The sequence below is a fragment of the Oryx dammah genome, unplaced genomic scaffold, assembly GCF_014754425.2.
Source record: "Oryx dammah isolate SB20612 unplaced genomic scaffold, SCBI_Odam_1.1 HiC_scaffold_23, whole genome shotgun sequence".
Lineage (NCBI taxonomy): Eukaryota > Metazoa > Chordata > Mammalia > Artiodactyla > Bovidae > Oryx > Oryx dammah.
The window spans coordinates 32,250,801-32,273,794 of record NW_024070207.1 but is presented as its reverse complement, the minus strand read 5'-3'; the positions used below and the strand labels follow the sequence as shown (position 1 = coordinate 32,273,794).

Here is a 22,994-nt window from a genome sequence, read left to right as displayed (position 1 = left end):
AATCCATGCTCTTTCCACTTCATACAGCTTTTCTCACATCATGACAAAGGAATAGTGCCTGGAGAGATAATGTCATGGAAGCCAAGGTCATGGGGTTTCTAAGAGCCAGCAAGCAGTACAATTATTTCCACTACCACACACTGCCTCCCACTATCGACCTAATGGTACACTGTTTGTTCCATTCTTTCCCTCATGCTCAGCCCCAAGAGCTGTTTTCCAGGGGAAAAAAACAGCTGGCTGTTAAAGAAAATAGGCAGTGAGCATTTAAGAATGCTACTGAACATGTGTTCACTCAAAGTAGAAGACAGGGAAATCAGCAATGAGACATCACCAGGAAAACTGAGTTTGATTCCATTGCCATCAAATAAAGCTATGAACAGAAACCTAGAAGCTTAAAGAGTCTATGTCAATTAGGTTTGATATTTTCAACTACCCCAGTTGTTCAGAGTGACCAATTCAGGTGATACCGAATCACCTATAGAGAGAGTAATCAATGTAATAAGCTAAGGTTGTATTCATACACGAATGAATTTCTAGGGGGAGTCAGGAGAAGAAAGTATGAGGAGATTGCTTGCCTTCAACCTTCTTCCCCCTTGATTGGGGTATGGGGAGATAGCCAGTGGGTATAGCCAGATGGAGGGAGCATAGTGATTAGGTGTGTGGGTGTTGGAGTTCATCTCACCAGATTCACAATCTGCTTAGTTGTTGTGTAACGTGGTACAAGTAACTAAATCTTGCTAAGGCTCAGTTCCTCATCTATAAAATGTAAAGCACAGTGCCTGACCTATAGTAAGTTCTCAATACATGGTAGCGATTATCATTTTTAAACTTGCTGCTCTTAACCATGCTGGCTTCACAAATATCAATAGTTCATATTGCATTTGCGTTTTAGTTCCTAATCCTCTTTAGGAATCCGATTGAAATTGTTGTCAGTGCCAGATAGCTGATTTCTGATGAGAAGTAACTGACAACATCCCTTTTTGAACCCCTAACGGGCTTTCCTTAAGGATTACACCACTTGCAAATATTTTGGGTGTATTATTCTGCAATGTCTTGCTGATATTGACAGGTGGTTGTAATTTTTTTTTTAATCTGAAAGGTATTTCCTTTGTAAAACGTTGATAGAACTGCTAAGCAGTCCAGAGTCTGAGTCCTCCCAGACAAATGCTCCCCCTGCTGACTTTCTCTAGAGCTGCAGGGACATCTGAGGGCCTGCCAAGTTCAAGATACAAGGTTCCAGGGAATGCAACAGAGAAAATGGAAAAGAACACGCTAACTTGAACCTGGTCGCTGTGTACACATTATTCCATGAGCATTATTGTCCTGTTAAGATTTGAAGATATTAATCCTTTGGAGAAGCGGGCAGGGGATCCATTCCAGGTTAGCTCACATACAGATCTTCTTTTAAAATAGAAAGTATATGCAGAAGAATAAAATATACAAAGGGTAAAAAATGAATGGGATCAAACATAACAGGAGCTCGGGGGCTCCATTTAAAGTAATAACCTTTCCTTTACTGATCCTACTGTAAATTCACTTCAAAGCAGTAGTGGAGTGATAATAAATTAATTGTAATAGCAGGATTTTTTATTACAACTATTTCATGTCTTTTCTGCCTGAAAGCCCTTGTTTTAAGTTTTGGGGAGATGGTTAGTTATGCCCATCACAGAAGACTAGAAGAGCAGAAGATTGATTCTGCACATTTAAAAAATAATCTGTCATAGACACAGCATTGAGTGGAGTGTAGGAATGATGCATACTTTGGAAGAAAGAAGGAAGCAAAGGAATGATGAAGAGTTGGTGCAAAAGAGAAGCAGTTTGTAGTTCCAGCTCTTCATCTTGTGAAGCTAGTAAAGTGCAGATTTCAAAATTTACTTACAGGATGAAGGTTACAGCACATTGCTCACTTTTATTATCATTTTAGAGGCCATAAAGTATATTTTATTATTAACTCAGAAACTCTAGTTTCTTTTGATTACAGATAACAGGAGCATTGTGTATTATTTTGCAATGTTTTTATGTCTGTGTTTCTCTTGTTGCTAATTTCCTTTCATTAACTTCATGCCTCCACTTACATTCCTTCAAAAGTATGATATGTTCCTTTAACACATTTATATAAATACTAAATGTGCAGCATTTTACAGTCATTTCATTATGCTAACCTCCAAATCTGTCTTGTGCAACAAAACTACTTGAAATGAATGTTAAGCATGTCGAAGCTGCATTAATGGAAGGAAAGATACTGAGAAATGACAGGTCTTTCTAACTCAACTATAAAGTCTTGTCTTGTTTTAATGGATCCTTTTAAAAATGTGATAGGGCTGACCCATCAGTCACTTTTTATATAGCCTCCATGTGAAATGTGGGTTTAAATGGCTATAGTTTCACTAATGAGAAAAGGGAAATGTGAGATTTTTATAGAGCTTCTTCCCAGTTAGTTCCGCTGCACACATTCTCCGTAAAAGAATGTAGGCATCACTGTCACACAAGGGAAAAAAGTGGTAGAAATTCCAAGACTCTTATCAAAGCTACTACTGTCTTAAGGGGAGAATGCTGAGTGCACAATGCTGATTCCCAGGAAGCTCCTTTTTCCATCTATGCTGATGCTTGTGGATACTATTTTACCATTTCTATGTGGATATTCACCAAAATTCTCTATGATCGTAGGTCTATTGCAGTATTAACTACATAACTGCCAAAATCAATAACCATGTAGACAAGAGGTCACAAAAAAGACCAGTTTGCTTTCTAAGTTTATTTTTGGTCATGTCAACAGACAATTTCAGCTGAGTCATATAGATCAACCACATGATTATCTGAGTCAGCTATTAAGGTGGCCAAAATAACCAGGTTATGATGTGCAGGCTTGATTTTAGATCACACAGATACAGTCATAGTCCATTAGCTGCAATAGCATGACACAAATGTAATTTCCATAAATTACTGTGTTGTTCTCCACATTTCAAATAGATAATACATAAACTACCATTAGTATTCACAGCAGCAGAATACACCCCTTTCCATACCAAACCATGATTCTGGAAATACTCCAAAATCAGTTTTCCCCTTGATCTCCATAAAACCCTATCATCCCAAATAAGGATGGCATTCACAGCTCCATTCCAAATGAACAACAGATAATAAACAATAATTACCCAAACATGTTTGGTTTTCCTGCAACGGTATTTCTCAGAGTTTGTAGGAAAATTGCTCCTTCTATAATCTACCCACCATTCTGGATTTTCTTATACAAAATGTGAATATTTTATACTATAAAAATATGGGCATGTCTTTCCTATTGTGTACATCTAGATGATTTATTTCCTATTTCTCATCTCTTTGCCTCAGTTATTTATCTGTAGAATGCCTCCATTTTCTTATCTGTAAAATATGACTTAAGCACAGGGATGGAGGATTAAAAGAGTTGACACATGTAAACAATTAAAACAGTCTGGCACATAGGAAGTGCTTCTTAGGTGTTAGCTAGTATTTTTTTTTTATTACTACAAATGCCACTTTGAACATTCATCTTTTATATGGAAAAATTATTTCCAGAGTCAGATCAGCCCAGAATAAATGAAATGTATATGTCAACAATGAAGAAAGACTATGAAAGGTACAAATTCATAATTGAAATATTCCATATACTTTTAGCATTTGGAAGTGTGACGTTCTTTCTGACTCATCCAGATGTTTTTACCTCTTCTTATTAAAAGGGAGATGTTCCCAGGTGAAATACTGAGAAAGTATAACTATTAGTTAGAAAAAATCTATTGCAAAGCAGATTTGCACAGCCAAAAAACTAAAAGTGACTACACTCAGAAATAAATATGGGTTGTTTGAAGCATCCGGGGACCAACAAAAATTACAGGCTTTAAAAAAACCAAGTCTTTTTTTTTTTTTTTACAATTAATCAATAAAGAATACTATTTATCAAAACATGTGCCAAAATGATTTGATCAGAGTGTAAAATCTAAAACAACTGGATTTTCTAGAGGCTCAAAAAAGGTTATCTTGGGACACAGGAATTTAACTTTGCTTCCAAGTGGTAGAATGCATGTACAGACAGAGAAGAGCTTGACTTGCCAGCTTTCAGCCCAGAGCTGCCCTCTTCCCACAGAGCCTGGAGAGGTGCCAGGCTCCTACGCCTATTCTTGACTCTATGACAGAGCGAGTTCTTTTCCTGTGAGCTTTTCTGGGCATGAGAGAACACAGCCTAACCAGGATGGAGCTATGCCACAGAGCAGAACTATCCTCAGAATAATGTGGCAATGTTTTATGAAACCTAGCGACCATATTTCGTTTCTGCACACAGAGCCAGCCTTCAGCAGCATTGCAAAGGAGGTGACGTTTCCTCAGGACAAGCCTGTATCCATCTTTAAGCATTTGGGGTTCTTACACTACCCCCTAACTCCCCGCAGACCCTATCCCCAGGTACTCTCAGGATGTAAGACTGTGGCTCTAATCCTGGCTGCACCCAAGGAGCTTTATGAACATGCTGCTACTGGGGCTTCCCTGATGGCTCAGTGGTAAAAACTCCACCTGACGATGCAGGAGACACGGGTTCAATCCCTAGTCCAGGAAGATCCCACACGTCGTGGAGCAACTAAGCCCGTGCACCACAACTACTGAGCCTGTGCTCTACAGCCAGGGAGCTGCAATGCCTGAGTCTGTACTGCAACTACTGAGGCCCAGGCGCCTGAGAGCCCCTGCTCCACAACGAGAGAAGCCACCACCAGGAGAAATCCACGCACCACAACTAGAGAGTAGCCCCCACTCGCTGCAACTAGAGAAATACCCGAGTGGCAGGGAAGACACAGCACAGCCAAAAATAAATAAATAAAAACTTTTCAAATGTTGCTGCTTAGGCCCAACCCCCAGAGATTCTGATTTCATTGATCTGGGGTGGAGTCTGATGCTGCTGCTGCTGCCAAGTTGCTTCAGTTGTGTCAGACTCTGTGCGACCCTACAGACGGCAGCCCACCAGGCTCTGCCATCCCTGGGATTCTCCAGGCAAGAACACTGGAGTGGGTTGCCATTTCATTTTTTATTTTTTTGGTCATTGTGTTTTGTTTTGTCTCGAGCTCTCCTGATGACATTGATATGCAAGCAGAGTTGAGAATCACTGATGGAGAACAGTATTTCTCCATTTGATCAGCAGACCACTGCCATCACCAGTGATGCTTAAGAAGTCCAGATTTTTGAGCACTCGGATATTCAGAATCTGCATTTTAACAAACACCCCAAGTTACATTCAAGAACAAGAGGTTCCCTGATTAAAACTTACGCATCATCTGTCCCATTCTCCACTAACTGGATATACTAATCCAGAATGATATGAAAACAGATGCTGTTGAAGTAAAGTGTGACATTTTGACCAAGCCTCCTGAAGAAACCTTGGAAGATAATCCCAATAGTAAGAATGTCTAGAGCAGACCAGTAAGGATGGTTTTATCTGTTTTGGTTATTTTGGTGAGGAAGCATACAGACAAATGTTTTAGTGCCTCTCAAATCCTATTACACAACTAGTTTCCAACTTCACTTGAGGCCTGTCCTATGTGCTTAGTCTCAGTTTTTAAAAGGGAAGAGTTTCAATCCCTGGATCAAAACTCCTGAGCCCCATTAGCCATTTATATGAAGACAATAATATTATCTCATGGCCCCTTGCCTTGTGTTAACCAACTTCACTAGAATGGCAACGTCTGTAGTAAATGTGTTAAACTCACAGTGAATCGTGCTCATTTACTAGCATCTACTCGTTTCTCCTCAAATACATAAAGGTTTTTGATTCTGTGTCTCCCATGACATCACCTTATATCCTTGTTTTTCAACCTTGACTGCACATTGTAATCACCTGGAGAGATTTTTAAAAATACATATGTCTGGGTTGCACCCCTCAAGTTCTGATTTCTTTGTTGGCTGGGTCTGAGCATGAGAGGCTTAAGATCCCAGGTGATTCTAATGTACAGGCAAGGCTGGGAACCACTTGCCATAAAGGAAACAGAACAGTATTCCCCAGGTGCGCCCAGCAAGGCTCACAGGAAGAGAATCAGTAAGTACAATGATTACATCTAAGCAGGAGCTGGCACAAATAAGGTATTTATTCCTGGGATTAAATAAATAATCCTGCTTTGAAACCCGTAGGGGCCTGAAGAGCATTATGCATGTACCATCCTCCCATGCCATCATGCCATGTGGTGTTGCTGTCAATGTGTCATTCTGTTTGATGTGTTCATCCCCTGATATCATTGACTTCTCGATTTCATCAGCTCCACTGAAATCATTCCTCTTTCCAAAAATAAAGATAAGGATTTCATAAACTGAAATCTGGCCCCTCTGGGTCCGGATGGGTCTTTGTTTTGTTTTGTAGATCACTCTCCGGGCGCATTGTTGGAGGGGTTTGGTGGTTCTTCACCCTGATCATAATTTCTTCCTATACTGCCAATCTTGCTGCTTTCTTGACTGTGGAGAGGATGGTTTCTCCCATAGAGAGTGCTGAAGACTTAGCTAAGCAGACTGAAATTGCATATGGGACCCTGGACTCCGGCTCAACAAAAGAGTTTTTCAGAGTAAGTGCTTTTCAGTTAATTGGGCCTGCTGGTTTTTATTTTACCACCTGCTCAGAAAGGCAAATTCATGGTGTTTTAAAGGAGGGTTGGGGAAGGGTGGAAATATCAAGGCAGAGCATCTTAAAGACAGAACTACTTGCTTGATGACCTAATTCATTGTCCTTTAGATCCAAGACTCATGTGTGACCTCACAAGTGGCATGGCAAGAGCACTGAGTTTGAACTCGCAGGTTGGAATCCCAACCTGGCACCAAGTGACTATTTATCCTTGGGCAGGTCATTTAACTTCTGTCAGCCTTGGTCCCCTTACTTGAATACTGAAGTCATTGAACTAAATATCTGTTCTCCTCTTTAGCTTTTACAAAGGCAGTGATTTTATGTCTCACCAGTTCACTGACGTTAGGTGATCAACTAAGAATCTGAGGAATCATGAACTATAAAATGACATTCTATTTTATACATTGGTTTTCTATTGAAATGTATTTCAGTTGTTTCAAGCATTCCTATACATGCAGAAAATTCAATTTTCAGGGAAACTGATAATTGTTTTAATTTCTTGAGTAGATTTATTGACCCCTTTCTGACCCAACATAGGCCCAATCTTAATAGGGGAAGCAAGTTGTTCACTAGCAAAAGTTAGTAAAGCATCAGCACTGTGGAGGAGAAAGAAGAAAGGAGATAGAACATTATAAAAGGATAATACAATGGACAAACCACTTTTACATAAAACATCAAGATCTTTGTTGTGTAGTAACAGGTCTTTAAAAAAGGCTATCGATGGAATGTTTAAGAACTCATGCATTTATTCAGCTGCTCTGAGAAAACTGACCCATTCTATACATACAACTGCCTGCTGACTGTTACCTGTTATAACCCAGGCAACTGGTTTTAACAATGATCCAGAAGCCACTTGTGTAGTTGGTAGAAAAGAAAAGTTTAGTCTTTCTCTCCAACCAAAAATTGAGTTATCAGATGGCAGGTATAATTAGTGACTTTTCCTCAAAGATCCACAGTAAACAAATGTTGGTTCTAAGCCAGCTTGTTTTAAGAAATCAGTAAGAAATGTATTTATAGGTATATTATCATGGGATGTATCAAATTGTTTTACAGGAAACCAGCAGGAGTACGTTTCTTGAAATTATAGCAATTAACTAAAAACTGTTTTCATTCCCTGAAGCAGAAAGAGTGAGTTCTGATACCCTTTCAAGAATTCTCTCGGAAGGGGTTGTAGGTGGAAAAAACAGAGGGGCACTTGATTTAAAAAAAAAAAAAGAAGTTTTAATGGCTTAGGATATCCCTCTCGCACCTCTACCACTTTTTATTGAGCAGCTCATAATCCCTAACCAGGGTGAGGGACTTGGTACTATTGGGGTTGGCCAAAAAGTTTGTTTGGGTTTTTCCACATGGTAGTACAGAAGAACCCAAACAAACTTTTTGGCTAATCCAATAGCAGCATCAAAATGATGTGAAGATCTTCTTGGACTAACCTGGCCTTGACCCTCACCTCAATGGCTGTTCCAGAAGCTTATCTGGGAATAATCCCCTGCCCTCATGAAATCACTCACACATTTCAGGGCAGGAAGCCAGGGATTTCCATCTGCTGAATAGTCAGCACACAATCAGCTCCAGGAAATTTGGTTTGCTGTCCAGCTTTAGCAGAGCCTATGTTCACCATCCCAACAGGCATCAACTTGCTACTAGAAGTAATTGACCACTTAAGCTATCAAGACACCAGGCTTGGACCCTCCAATCAGGGATCCTTGTTCTGGGAAGCATTTTTCCTTCAAGGATTAGAAATTAAGAAGGTGTGCTTTAAATGGTATCTGCTGCTGCTGCTGCTAAGTCACTTCAGTCGTGTCCAACTCTGTGCGACCCCATAGACGGCAGCCCACCAGGCTCCCCTGTACCTGGGATTCTCCAGGCAAGAACACTGGAGCAAGTTGCCATTTCCTTCTCCAATGCATGAAAGTGAAAAGTGAAAGTGCAGTCGCTCAGTCATGTCTGACTCTTAGCGACCCCATGGACTGCAGTCTACCAGGGTCCTCTGTCCATGGGATTTTCCAAGCAAGAGTACTGGAGTGGGGTGCCATTGCCTTCTCCAATGGTATTCGCTAGGTGGCATCAATTCCCATTAAGCTTTCTAAGGCCATTCATCTATATTCCAGGCAAAGGAGGCTCTCTAGGAAGATTTATTAGCACAAAGACTTGAAAGAGTGACCAATACTCATTGCCCCCATGCCCAGACTGCACCCCAACACATGTGTCTTTCTCAAAAACTAGGAAAGCATATACTAATCTATGTAACAATGGTTTCATTAAAGAACATCTTATTAATAGAGCCAATTTGAATCAACATTCAATTCTGAGCAAAGCTATTGCTACATTCTAATTGGTTTGCAGTTTCTAATGTTCACCAATTCCTAGTGACCTTTACAGCCAATAAGCAATTCGTATGAAAATGGAACTGTTTTGAAAATCTGATTAGAAAAGATGCTGGATATTTCTAGATATAAAGAAGTGCAAATCATTTTCTAATTCCCACTAGCCACTTTTCTTTTTCCTCAATTGGTTACTAGTGACAGCAGTAAGGACTCTGTGGGGAAGTTCTTTAGGACAGCTTACAAAAGATGATGATCTAAGAGCAGAATGAGCAGTATAGGACAAGCCAACTCTTAGCCTGATTGTACTGAAAATGTTATGTAAACCCAAAAAAGGGAATGCTTGGTATTCACATGATACTGAGGGGCCCAACCAATTGGTCTCCAAGCCATTTGTCCTCTTAATATCCTCTACTCAGGACTTTCCCAATGGTCCAAGGGTTAAGACTCTGCCTTCCAATGCCAGGAGTGTGGGTTCCATCCCAGGTAGGAGAGCTAAGGTCCCACATGCCATGAGGTGTTGCCGAATTTTTTTTTAATTAATATCTTCTACTCTTCCCCTCCTTGAACCCCATAAATCAGAGATAGCAACCAGCAGGAACACATCATCTCTTACTTGGGGACTTCACTGCCACAGCATGTCACTTTCCCCTCAATCCTCCATGATCTCAAGGCAATTTTAAGAACAGCAGCTCCTCTACAAAAAAAAAAAAAAAATTGAGGACCCCTGATGGCATGCCTTCTCAACATTACAGGCTAAAACAAGACCCCATGCAACATTTACAAACATAACATGAGCTCATTTCTACCCATTCAACCACAGGGGCTAAATAGTAATACCATAAAACAGCCCGGGGCCAGCCCTCTAGTCCTTCCACTAAGAGAAAAATAAAAGAAAATTCCTTTCTAATCGCCCTGCGGACATTTTTGCTTGTCCTGAGTAAGGCTGCCATTAAAATGATGATATCTTTAAGTGGTTCTTTTGTTTCTTTCATTTTCTGAACTATCCTTAGCTGTTATCTTACAGTCACAGAAAGTCACTGGCACAGAGAGGAAGGCAGGGAGGGGGATGAGCCAAATGCTTGCAGCTGGAAGAGACATCTGAAATATTACCATCAGCCCTCATGACTTGAAAACTGATTTCCTTAGACAGCAGCTCCAAAACTAAATGTCCCAATTGGAGTTGGAAGCACCCTTGCTAAAAAAAAAGACAAGTCGACAGCTTCATTGCCATTGCCCAAAGAAATGCCACTATGATTTGGAAAACTGCACCAAAAAGATCATTCTCCACCAGGTTTTTGTGTGTGTGTGTGTGATTTATTTTGTTTTATTCAGTAAACACATATTAGCACTAACAATATACCAGTCACTACGTTAGTCACTTTACAAATCTTATTTAATTCTAATTATAACCCCTTGAAATATATAATTATTTTATTTTATTTTTTTTTTAGTTGTTTTTTTTTTTTTTTTTACTTTACAATTCTGTATTGGTTTTGCCATACATTGACATGAATCCACCCCGGGTGTACATGCATTCCCAAACCTGACCCCCCCGCCCCCCCCCCTCCCCATGACATCTCTCTGGGTCATCCCCGCGTACCAGCCCCAAGCGTGCCATATCCTGCATCAGACATAGACTGGCAATTCGATTCTTACATGATATTATACATGTTTCAATACCATTCTCCCAAGTCATCTCACCCTCTCTCTCTCACTGAGTCCAAAAGTCCGTTATACACATCTGTGTCTTTTTGCTGTCCTGCATACAGGGTCATCATTGTCATCTTTCTAAATTCCATATATATGTGTTAGTATACTGTATTGGTGTTTTTCTTTCTGGCTTACTTCACTCTGTATAATTGGCTCCAGTTTCATCCATCTCATCAGAACTGATCCACCAGGTTTTGAAAATTTAACCTGATACAGAGTCATGTTAAAAAGTAGCACTGGGAGGAAAAGCAATTCCAAAATTCTCTCTGCCTTCAGACCCCTAGAAATATTAGAAGACAACTACAAATGCTTGTTTTCCAGAATACTGGAGTGGGCAGCCTTTCCCTCCTCCAGGGGATCTTCCCAACCCAGGGATCAAACCCAGGTCTCCCACATTGTAGGCAGATTCTTTACCAGCTGAGCCATACGGGAAGCCCTCTTTTCCAGATTCTTGGCCATATTCCCACTGAAGATAGTTCAGGGGATAAGAGGATAACATTTAAAATGAAATGTTAATGCTAATTTAAACCCCTTAAAAAATAAATATGAATGGAAAGGAGTGGGGAAAGACATGACTTGCTCCAGTGCCCCAGAAAGTGAAAAGTGAAAGTGAAGTCACTCAGTCATGTCCGACTCTTTGCAACCCCATGGACAATAGCCTGCCAGGCTCCTCTGTCCCTGGGACTCTCCAGGCAAGAATACTGGAGTGGGCTGCCATGCCCTCCTCCAGGGGATCTTCCCAACCCAGGGATTGAACCCACATCTCTTTTGTCTCCTGCATTGGCAGGCAGGTTCTTTACCACTAGGGCCACCTGAGAAACCCCTTTCAACACATATTCACATATCTCACCACACTTTATTCACATGACAATCCTGCCAGGCAACCCAAACAGGTGTTATTACACCTCCGTCAGGGAGGAAACATTGAGGCAAGATGACACTGTGACTTGAAAGCTGCTCAGCTCAGCGGGGACAAGCTAGAATTCTGAGTCTAGACGGGGTCCTCTTTCCATTCCATCTCAATGCCTTTCTGCTACGAGTGTTCATAGAAACATGGGGTACTATGCATGAACCAAGCCTATAGGGTAGAACATGTTAAGGCATCTCTATCATCTCCTGGTTGATCTTTGTTTTTATTCCCTCTGATGAATCAATTAGAAAAGGAAGCCTATATACACTTTTAAATTTCATTTTGCCATGCCCCCCCAAATTTCAAAGGGATAAGAAGGCAAAGAAAAGGAAAACATCCATAAAACTAGAGCAAATGCCACAAATGCAGTAGACTGCTATTATTCATGGCTTGTTATAGCTTCTGATATGACAAGGGTTATGTCATGATGTAGATAAAACTAGAAAGAATAAGAAGATGAAAATGATTTCTAATTTCACATTCACTGGTGACTTTCTTGTTTTTCTTTAGGTAAGGGTCATTTGGTCTCAGTTTCCTCATCTATCAAGGGAAATATTCCCTGCTCTACCTTCTGTATGGGGTTAGTTAGAAGGTAATATCAGAAAAAGCTCTTTAACGATATGAAGGGTTCTACAAATCCGAGGAGACTTAAAGAACCCACCAGTAGAGCAACTGAAGTATAGAGATTGTCCAAATAAGGCTCTGAGGAGACGTAAGAGAAGGGTATTTCTCAAAAAGAAAAGAACCTCTGCTTGCTCAATGGAAGAGAGTTGGGGGATGGCATTTCCAGCTTTGGGAGGAGAGAGAAAACTCATTTATATCCTTCCCCCATCCTCATGATCCCATTCCTACCCATTATAAAATATGACCTCATCTCTTAGTCCATCTCTAGCCATTCCTTTGTGGTCTGCAGATTCAATAACTTCACCGTGCACAGCTTAAAGCTGCCCTTGAAGACCACCTAGAAATTTCAGGTGCTTCCAAGGTGGCAGGCAGGCCATCTGTCCAAAGTGACCAACCATATGGATTTCATTAGCCTGTCTCCGTTAGTCCTCCCAGGTAACCTACTTGCTTATGAGAGCATGTCACAGCTCAGGAAGCCTTAGGGGGTTAAGTCTTTGTTATCTTTGAGGCTGCCAACTCTCTCAGACCACACCAGGATAATTAACATCACACAGGACTCCCAGACCTTTGTGAGAATTCTGAAACTCTCTTCCCTAGAGGAACTCACCACAGGACCTCTATCTTTTCTTGTCTAACAAAGTCAAAACACCTAATAGCCTTCTAGTTAGAGGATGGGGACCCATCTGTTCAATTAGACTTTCCTTGAATTCGCCTGGCAAGCGTGCACAGGTTGATTATTTACGATTCCTTTCTATCACCATAAGAAGCCTAAATAATTGATCACCTATTATTGATCAACAACAATCAACTAAAATTTCAACTGACTGAAACTCAGTTCACAAAAACATACAATTAACTAGAATGCTTGGTAGCACTCCACTTTGGAAAGGAAGAGGAAACTCACACAAATAAAACCTTGATGTGAATTTTTCTTTCAAAAAGCCTACAAGGGAGGCCCTGTGGTAAAGTTCGTTCCAATCTTCAACATCTTCCACTTTTTAAACCAGTGAGTAAAGCTATATTGAGTGTCTACTGTATCAAGTTAGGTACCAGGGATACAGTAGGGGAAACATGACAGAATTTGCCTGCCAACACAGGAGATGTGGGTTTGATCCCTGGGTCTGGAAAATCCCTAGAGGAGGAAATGGCAACCTATTCCAGTATTCTTGCCTGGGAAATTCCATGGACATAGGAGGCTGGTGGGCCACACAGTTCATGGGGTCGCAAAGAGTCAGACATGACTGAGCATGCATGCACACACGTTTTGTTGGAAGGAGAGAAACAGTAAACATATAAACAAACAGGTGCATAAAATAATTTCAGGCCCCAATAAGCACTCTGTGTATTATGATAGAGAATGACTTAGAGAGGATTGTTTTAACTGGGAGCTTGGGATGGAAGGGGTTTGGGGAAAGCCTCTTTAAGGAGGTAACATTTAATTAAAGACCTGAATGATAAGAGTTAGCCATGTGATGGAATAGTATTCCAAACAGCAGGAATAAGAAGTGCAAAGGTCTTGGGGCAGGAACAATCCTGGCATGTTTAAGGGACAGGAAGACGACCTTGGTAACTGAAGAATGGATTTATATGCTAGAGTTATAGCAATGGAGAGTATGTAAATTGGTCAGGTTTAGGATATATTTTGGGGAGAGAGTCTCAGAATTTGCTGATGCATTGGATAACATTTATGAACAAGGTGGAAGAGCTCAGATTTTTGACCTTCCTTTTCAGTGGTCACTAATGAAATCTATAAGTCCTACATTCATCAAATGATCCAAGGATACTTGTAGTAACTATGAACTATAGCAACAAACAAAGGGCTTCCCAGGTGGCACTAGCAGTAAGAAACCCACCTATCAATACAGGAGACGTAAGAGATGCAAGTTCGATTCCTGGGTCAGGAAAATCCCCTGGAAAAGGAAATGGCAACACACTCCAGTATTCTTGCCTGGAGAATCCCATGGACAGAGGAGCCTGGCAGGCTATGGTCCATAGGACTGCAAAGAGTTGGACACGACTGAAGCAACTTAGCACACATAGCAACAAAGCAAACTGTAGTAACAAGGGCTGAGAACGTACACTTACACTAGGCCTGGTTAGGAAATTTTTCCAAGTGGGAAAATAAGTCTTAAGGTTAATCATCAAAAAAATGAAGGCTCTAATGGTTCATGCCTTTACTGTATCTTATTTGGTCTTCTTAGAAGATGGTTTTATGGCAGAGGTATATTTTCACAGACAACTAACTCCATTTTGCAGAAAAACATTTCTTTACATTCCTGTTTCTGCTATCTCAATTTTGCCACCTGGCAGAAAAAAAATACACCCAGATAAATTCAGGCAAACAGTGACTTTCCAGTCATTTCAGGATTTTTCTCTCTTCCCTGTAATAATATCCAAGTTCCAGGGAGTGTACATGGTGTCATGGCATCAGGGCAGCCATGTAACCCCAGAGCATCAGGATCACTTCCAGCATCCACTGAGCTGTACCACCCAGCTTGGATGTCAAGTAGTCTTTCTCCTCCGCACAGACATTTGCTGCAGCATCCCTTCAACCAGGACACAAGACCTCTGCAGACCTCCATAACCCTGCACCTATTGCCGGGCTGTCTCCTTTTTTTCTCTCTTTCTCTCTCTCTGCTCTTGCACAGTTGTAGGGCTACTGGAATAGTCTGTTTCTCTCCTTCCACCTGTCTGGGACAGCTCCTTTCTCCTCCAGGCCTCATGTAGCCATTGCTATTCTGTGACACCAGCACCAAGCTAGACATGAGCTGTTCTCTTCAATTTATCACCCCTATGCTACACCCTAGGAAGTGAGACCCCATTACTTCTGCCCTGGGAGTGCCATCTTCTCTCCTCCTTTTGGAGAGCTGGGATGAGGTGGGGAGCAGGGCACAGAGACTTTTCTGTGATGCACAGCCCAGTCTGACTTCTCTTGTACTCCTCTCTGCCTCAGCTCTTATCTGGCCTCCAAGGGTAGTTAGTCTGGCTCATTATCGATCTGTTTTCCAATTTATTGAATATGACATAAACTTCATATTTCCCTTTTGGTCTTAGAATTTGGAAACTCAAAAACCTCTCTTTTTTTATCAGAAAGTTTGGTTCTTACTAATTGAAAACTTGGCCTTCAAGGTAGTGTTGGCTCTGCCTTTTAAAACAATTTAATAAATATACAATTAACCCATTTAAAATGTACAGTTCAATGAATTTTGGTATATTACATTATTAGTGTTTAAAAAATTATAATAAAATATATATAACATAAAATTTGCTGCTTTAACCATGTTTAAGTATGCAATTCAGTGGCATTAGATTTACAATGTTGTATAAACATCATCACTATTTGTGAAACATTTTCATCACCTCAAATAGAAACTCTATAACCATTAATCAAGAACTTCCCATTCCCTCACTCTCCCAGCCCCTAGTAACCACTGTCTACTTTCCATTTATATGAATCTGTATGGAATCATACAATATTTGTCTTTTTGTGTGTGACTTACTTTGCTTAGCACACTGTCTACATGGTTCACCCATCCATATTATAGCATGTGTCAGACCTTCATTCCTTTTTAGGATGAATTTATCTATTGTCTATCTATAGCACATCTTACTTATCCATTCATCTTTTAACAGACTCTTGGGTGGTTCACACCTTTTGGCTATTGTAAATAATGCTGCAATGAACACTGATGTACAAACATCTGTTCAAATCCTTGTTTTCAATTCCTTTTGCTATATACCTAGGAATGGAATTTCTGGATCATATGCCAGTTCTATCTTTTCTACTGTAACTTTTTGAAAGTCTATTTTGAAATAAAAGATGAGGGCATTTTCTGTTCTGTTTTCTTCCTAATCTTCTCTTAAGCCATTGATGCCTCCATCCCACTAGGAAGATCTGATACCTGGTATTGGGGGCAGAACTTTAGTTAACATCACAGAGAATTATCCTGATACATGACTTGAAGTTGAAAGGGAGTCAAAGTTGAAGGGAAGATATGCTATGTACATAAGTGTTGAAAAAAGACCTAAATTCCTATTGATTCCACACACCACACATATATACAGAGGGTCCTGGATATTTTAGCTAGTGATTTCATCTTGTAGCAACATCTTAGGGGAGCATCCTTCCTCTTTCTGTGTTTGGGCTGCAACTCTGATGCCCCAACAAGATGGCACTAGAATGCAGGTGATGAATGGTAGAATGAAACCCATTGCCCTCCTGTTCTCAATGGTTTAGAATGTTACCTGTTGGAAGGAAGGGATTTGGATGGAATTAATCTATGGCATTTCTTTCCAGTTGTTCTGATTGTCGGTATTTGTCTATATGCTCTCTTGATCTTCTATCTGTACACTCCCTGGTGCCCTAAACAAAGAAGCTCCTGAAAGTAGTCAGCTGCTATGCCTAGAGGAACCTGCATTCTGGAACTTATTCTTAATTCCAAGTGATATCAAAATTCTTATGTGGGCACAGCCTGATTTAGTTCACTCTCAATTTTATTTCCCTTGACCCTGAGAATGGATTACAGACTATTTCTTGTATCATTCAGTAACATTGATTTTCAAATTCAATGGGTGAAGAACTCTGTCCTAGACAGTCTGGGAAAGAATGGGAGGTGCCATTCAGAACCCTGAGTTCAGTATGAAGACAATAAAGGAGGTTAGGTGACTTAATCGGGAAAGGTCTCTGGAAAAGGAAGCATCTTGAAAATATTTGGAGAGAAAAGAGAATTCAAAATGAGTGCAAAGGGTATCTATTCGTGACCAAAACAACAAGAAGACAGGCCATAATTTTATGTCAAGTTAGACTGTGGCCTCTACTGACTGAAGAACTGTTAGTTCTGTCTAGTGTTCACACAAGAATTGTTTGCTCAAAATAATGTACGTAGATGTGTTTGGGGTGGGGAGGAGTTTATGGTGAAAAAAGTTTCCAAGAAAAAAGTATCATAGTAGAAACAATAGTATCATAGTAGAAATCAGTGCCTTGAGCTCTGTCTTATTTCCAGTTTTGTAATTCACATCTTGCACGTGAAGATGAGGTTCATTAATCCAAAGAATACCTTGCTTTTTCCAGAGAATATTTTGCTTCTTTTACATGAGTTTGAGGAACCAGTCTTGAAAATCAAACTCCATCTATGCTTTGGCAAATAATACCAAATTGAAATGAAAGAAAGGGCAGCCATCTAACCCCAGATCATCATGAAAGAGCCCTTCATATTTAAAAACAACCCCACTATATTAGACCTCATTTCACCTAAAATAAACAGCCCCTTTCCTGATGTGACAATATTAATAGAGTAATCATGAACAAAAACATATTAAATCCCCTTTACACAGAATTCTAATGTTTAATTTCAAAATATTTGTATCTTGCCCCTTTCCTGTAGCCTCTTTCTCTCTCTCTCTCCCTCTCTCTCTCTCACACACACACATACACACACACGTGCAGGAGCACCCATACACATACCCCACAACTTGGATAATTGTGATTAGCAAATAATTAAAGTTTATTATATATAAAAGCACCAGGAAGTAAACTGCTCCACTGACTATATCCTGAAAAATGCTTTTCCTTTATTTTCTTGGCCTGGGATTTCAGCCAGTTGTAGGAACGAGAAGGTTGAGAATAGCATAGTCAATGATTGAGAAGAAATAGAAATTAGTTCAAGGAGGCTTGGATACATGTGTACAATATGGATCCAGAGAAAGCTGTTAAAGGTAAGGGACACCTCCAGATCTTCAGAGCTGACATCAGAGAAATAGATTTAAGGGCCTAGATCTGATAGAGTGTCTGATGAACTATGGAATGAGGTCCGTGACATTGTACAGGAGACAGGTATCAAGACCATCCCCATGGAAAAGAAATGCAAAAAAGCAAAATGACTGTCTGAGGAGGCCTTACAAATAGCTGTGAAAAGAAGAGAAGTGAAAAGCAAAGGAGAAAAGGAAAGATATAAGCATCTGAATGCAGAGTTCCAAAGAATAGCAAGAAGAGATAAGAAAGCCTTCCTCAGCGAGCAATGCAAAGAAATAGAGGGAAACAACAGAATGGGAAAGACTACAGATCTCTTCAAGAAAATTAGAGATACCAAGGGAATATTTCATGCAAAGATGGGCTCGATAAAGGACAGAAATGGTATGGACCTAATAGAAGCAGAAGATATTAAGAAGAGGTGGCAAGAATACACAGAAGAACTGTACAAAAAAGATTTTCATGACCAAGATAATCACGATGGTGTGATCACTCACCTAGAGCCAGACATCCTGGAATGTGAAGTCAAGTGGGCCTTAGAAAGCATCACTACAAACAAAGCTAGTGGAGGTGATGGAATTCCAGTTGAACTATTTCAAGTCCTAAAAGATGATGCTGTGACAGTGCTGCACTCAATATGCCAGCAAATTTGGAAAACTCAGCAGTGGCCACAGGACTGGAAAAGGTCAGTTTTCATTCCAATCCCAAAGAAAGGCAATGCCAAAGAATGCTCAAACTACTGCACAATTGTACTCATCTCACATGCTAGTAAAGTAATGCTCAAAATTCTCCAAGCCAGGCTTCAGCAATACATGAACCGTGAAATCCCTGACATTCAAGCTGGTTTTAGAAAAGGCAGAGGAACCAGAGATCAAATTGCCAACATCCACTGGATCAGCGAAAAAGCAAGAGAGTTCCAGAAACACATCTATTTCTGCTTTATTGACTATGCCAAAGCCTTTGACTGTGTGGATCACAATAAACTGTGGAAAATTCTGAAAGAGATGGGAATACCAGACCACCTAACCTGCCTCTTGAGAAACCTGTGTGCAGATCAAGAGCAACAGTTAGAACTGGACATGGAACAACAGACTGGTTCCAAATAGGAAAAGGAGTACGTCAAGGCTGTATATTGTCACCCTGCTTATTTAACTTTGATGCAGAGTACATCATGAGAAACGCTGGGCTGGAAGAAGCATAAGCTGGAATCAAGTTTGCTGGGAGAAATATCAGTAACCTCAGATATGCAGATGACACCACCCTTATGGCAGAAAGTGAAAAGGAACTGAAAAGCCTCTTGATGAAAGTGAAAGTGGAGAGTGAAAAAGTTGGCTTAAAGCTCAACATTCAGAAAATGAAGATCATGGCATCTGGTCCCATCACTTCATGGGAAATAGATGGGGAACCAGTGGAAACAGTGTCAGACTTTATTTTGGGAGCTCCAAAATCACTGCAGATGGTGACTGCAGCCATGACATTAAAAGATGCTTACTCCTTGGAAGGAAAGTTATGACCAACCTAAATAGCATATTCAAGATCAGAGACTACTTTGCCAACGAAGGTCCGTCTAGTCAAGGCTATGGTTTTTCCTGTGGTCATGTATGGATGTGAGAGTTGGACTGTGAAGAAAGCTGAGCGCCGAAGAATTGATGCTTTTGAACTGTGGTGTTGGAGAAGACTCTTGAGAGTCCCTTGGACTGCAAGGAGATCCAACCAGTCCATTCTAAAGGAAATCAGTCCTGGGTGTTCATTGGAAGGACTGATGCTAAAGCTGAAACTCCAGTACTTTGGCCACCTCATGCAAAGAGTTAACTCATTGGAAAAGACTCTGATGCTGAGAGGGATTGGGGGCAGGAGGAGAAGGGGATGACAGAGGATGAGATGGCTGGATCGCATCACCGACTCAATGGACATGAGTTTGAGTGAACTCTGGGAGTTGGTGATGGACAGGGAGGCCTGGTGTGCTGCAATTCATGGGGTCACAAAGAGTCAGACACAACTGAGCAACTGAAGTGAAAGGATCAGTTATATGTGGAATGTAAAAAAAAAAAGATACAAATGAACTAATTAACAAAACAGAAACAGACTCACAGACGTGGAAAACAAACTTAAGTTTACCAAAGGGGAAAAAGGAGAAGGGACAAATTAAGGGTTTGGGATTAACAGATACACACTACCATATATAAAACAGAGAAACAGCAAGGACTTACTGTATAGCACAGGCAGCTACACTCCTTATCTTGTAAGTACATATTATCTTGTATATTGGACACAACTGAAGTGACTTAGCAAACATGCACATATACATGTATATGTGAAAGTGAAAATGTTAGTTGCTCAGTCGTGTCCAACTCTTTGCAATTCCATGGACGGCAGCCTGCCAGGTTCCTCTGTCCATGGGATTTAACTGACAAGAATACTGGAGTGGGTTGCCATTCCCTTCTCCAGGGGATCTTCCTGACCCAGGGAGTGAAACCAGGTCTCCTGTGTGTGTGTATATATACATATATATATATATATGATTCAGATATATAGATCTGAATCATGGTGCTATATACCTGAAATTAACATACTGTAAATCAATTGTATTTCATATATATATAAATAGTTGGGAGATATTGACAAGAGAAATGTCTTTTACAGTGAGAAGGGGCAGAATGAGAAACTGAGACAAGAGACTTGAGCTCTTGGCCATTAGCCAAAGCTCTCTCTTGTTATCACATTCCTCCTCCCCTCCCCGCCCTTGGTCCTTTTCTGTGCCTTTTATTATGACGCAGCACTATTGTGTTACTGCTTTGTGGATGCTTCAGGGAGCCTCATGACTCAAAGCTCCCAACTTTGAGGACCTTAGCTGGGTAGACCTGAACCCCGTCACCAGGAAGGGCTCAAAATGAGGACCATACATGCTATCAGGAAGAGGAATGTATTTTAAAACTGCTTCAGAGGGAAAAGCCAAACCATGAGTTGGGAAGTCCCTGCCCTTCAGCAGGAAGCACTTTTCTAATGTACCCCTCCCTTTTCCTTACCCCGTTCTCTTTCCCCATTTTACCTGCTGGTACTGGGCAATGGGCAACCAATGCAGTTGCACTCGTTTCTTACAGAGACATTAGGGAGACCAGGGTTCAACGTTCCACACATAGGTGAGTCATTGAGGGGCCAGCCCCAAGTATCCGTATGGCAGGGTGACACCTCCTGTGAGTAACTGGAGGTGATTGGTGAGGGGAATGTCTATCAAGGAGAGTTGATGAGAGCTTATCTTTCTAGAAAAGGACAGGTACAGTGAGTTTTTATAACTAGACTAAAGTGCTGGCTCTTTGGCCTTAAAGAAAGAAGTGAGATGGCTTCCTTTATGAATTCTACAGTGCCACTGCCATTTTATATGCTATGGCTATTAGGTAAACAGAAGTGTGATGCACCAGGCTGGTAGTAGGACCATTCTGATTCCCAAGCAGGAGAGAAATGCTTTCCAGCCCAGAAGCCAGATTGCCCAGCCTTCCTGCCCACCATTAGCTATGGGGGCAGTTGATCAATTTTCTAATCAGTGCAAGCTCTGTGCATTGATACGACTCATACAGGGTTAAGCTGCTGTGGGCAACTGCAGTTTTCCCACCACAGATTATTTGCAGTGCTAACAAATATTTGGGTTTTTCTGTAAGATCTTATGGAAAAACCTGAACAAGCTTTTTTTTGGTCAACCCGATACTTAAGAGGAACCATTCCTTCTTTCTAACTTCCTTCGGGGTGCCATCATCTCCCAAACAGAAGTATGGGTCTTGATGAGTCTAGAAAAGAGAACTCTAGCCTCCTTGCTTGCTGAAGACTAATTTTTCTCTCTTTTATAAAGACCAGATTAGTTACTGTAAGGCTAGTATATGATCTTTTCCATTCTGTTCCACTAGGACCCTTGTTGTTGCCATGGATACCTCTTCCAGTGGCACTTATGAGATACAGCATATTATGCATTATTTTAGGACCTCCCACCTTGAATCACTTTGTAGTGGCTTTTTTGTCTTCCCAGGCAATTATTGGGCTTGCCCTTCTGCCAGTACAGAGATTAACAAGGACTAGTTAATACCATTTGTTATCTTTAAGACTTCTCTTTTATTCCAAAATGTTTGGCTTCACAACACAGCTGGACCCTACCCTTAAGTAATCCATATACCAGAAAATTCACAACTGATGAAAGCAATAAATAGTAATTACTCACATCAGAAACATATTCTTCCCTGGAAAACAGAGATCCCCCTAGCGCATTTTAGTGTTTACAGATCATTAACTGCTTGTCAGAGAAACCTAAGAGGAGGGCTTTCAGAAATAAACATAAAGCAGCCCATTCATTGGTAGAAAAATAAAATTTGATTTTCAGAAATGAATCTAATTGATGGCACAGCTTTTTCTAGGAATTTATCTGTTACATGATGGAAGGCATACTTTTAGTTAGGCAAAGCAACAGTTCATAGGTGTTAGAAAACTTCCTTATTGAGGTTGAGCCAATCTACATAAGAATGGTTATAGCATTCCAAAAGTCTGCTACTTAATCTTCAAGTCCCCCTTACCTACATCAGTCATTTTTCAATACTGTGAGTCCATGTCTTCCTAACCCTGTACTATATATTCACCATGTCCCATGTCGCCAATACAGAAATGATGAGAAACTTTAAAAGTTCTGCATTCCCTGATTTTGTATTTAAATTTGTAATCTTAATGTTGCATTAATGGCCTACTTTGCATATCTGTTTGATTGTACCATCTTAAAGATTCATTTAAACCCGGGGAGGACAGCATGACTCCTACCTGCTTCTCATTAATAACATACTTTTCTGTGAGTGGATAATGAATGACCTGGATAGAAATCAGTAGAAATGCAGATTGCCATCAGGTGGAAAGGGGGAGGAAATCTACTTTGTCTACCACACTGACAAGCAATTTCAAGGCAGAAGGTTAAAAAAGCACGCCTTAAAGAGAGATGACAGTCTAGGAGGGCTCTCAATGAAATATTCCCATCTTTATATGTAGGACTCAGAAAAGTCCTTCTGATGGAAATTAAAGTTT

The 22,994-nt window shown here is 40.6% G+C and overlaps 1 protein-coding gene across 4 annotated transcripts in view; it reads left to right on the top strand.

The window, feature by feature from the left end:
* GRIA3 (glutamate ionotropic receptor AMPA type subunit 3) overlaps positions 1 to 22,994 on the top strand; it is a 310,974-nt gene that overhangs the window by 243,244 nt on the left and 44,736 nt on the right. For all 4 annotated transcript variants that reach the window (XM_040265228.1, XM_040265226.1, XM_040265227.1 and 1 more), the window contains one exon: positions 6,371 to 6,569. In XM_040265228.1, coding sequence (XP_040121162.1) covers positions 6,371 to 6,569 — 199 coding nt within the window. The remainder of the gene's footprint in view (positions 1 to 6,370; positions 6,570 to 22,994) is intronic.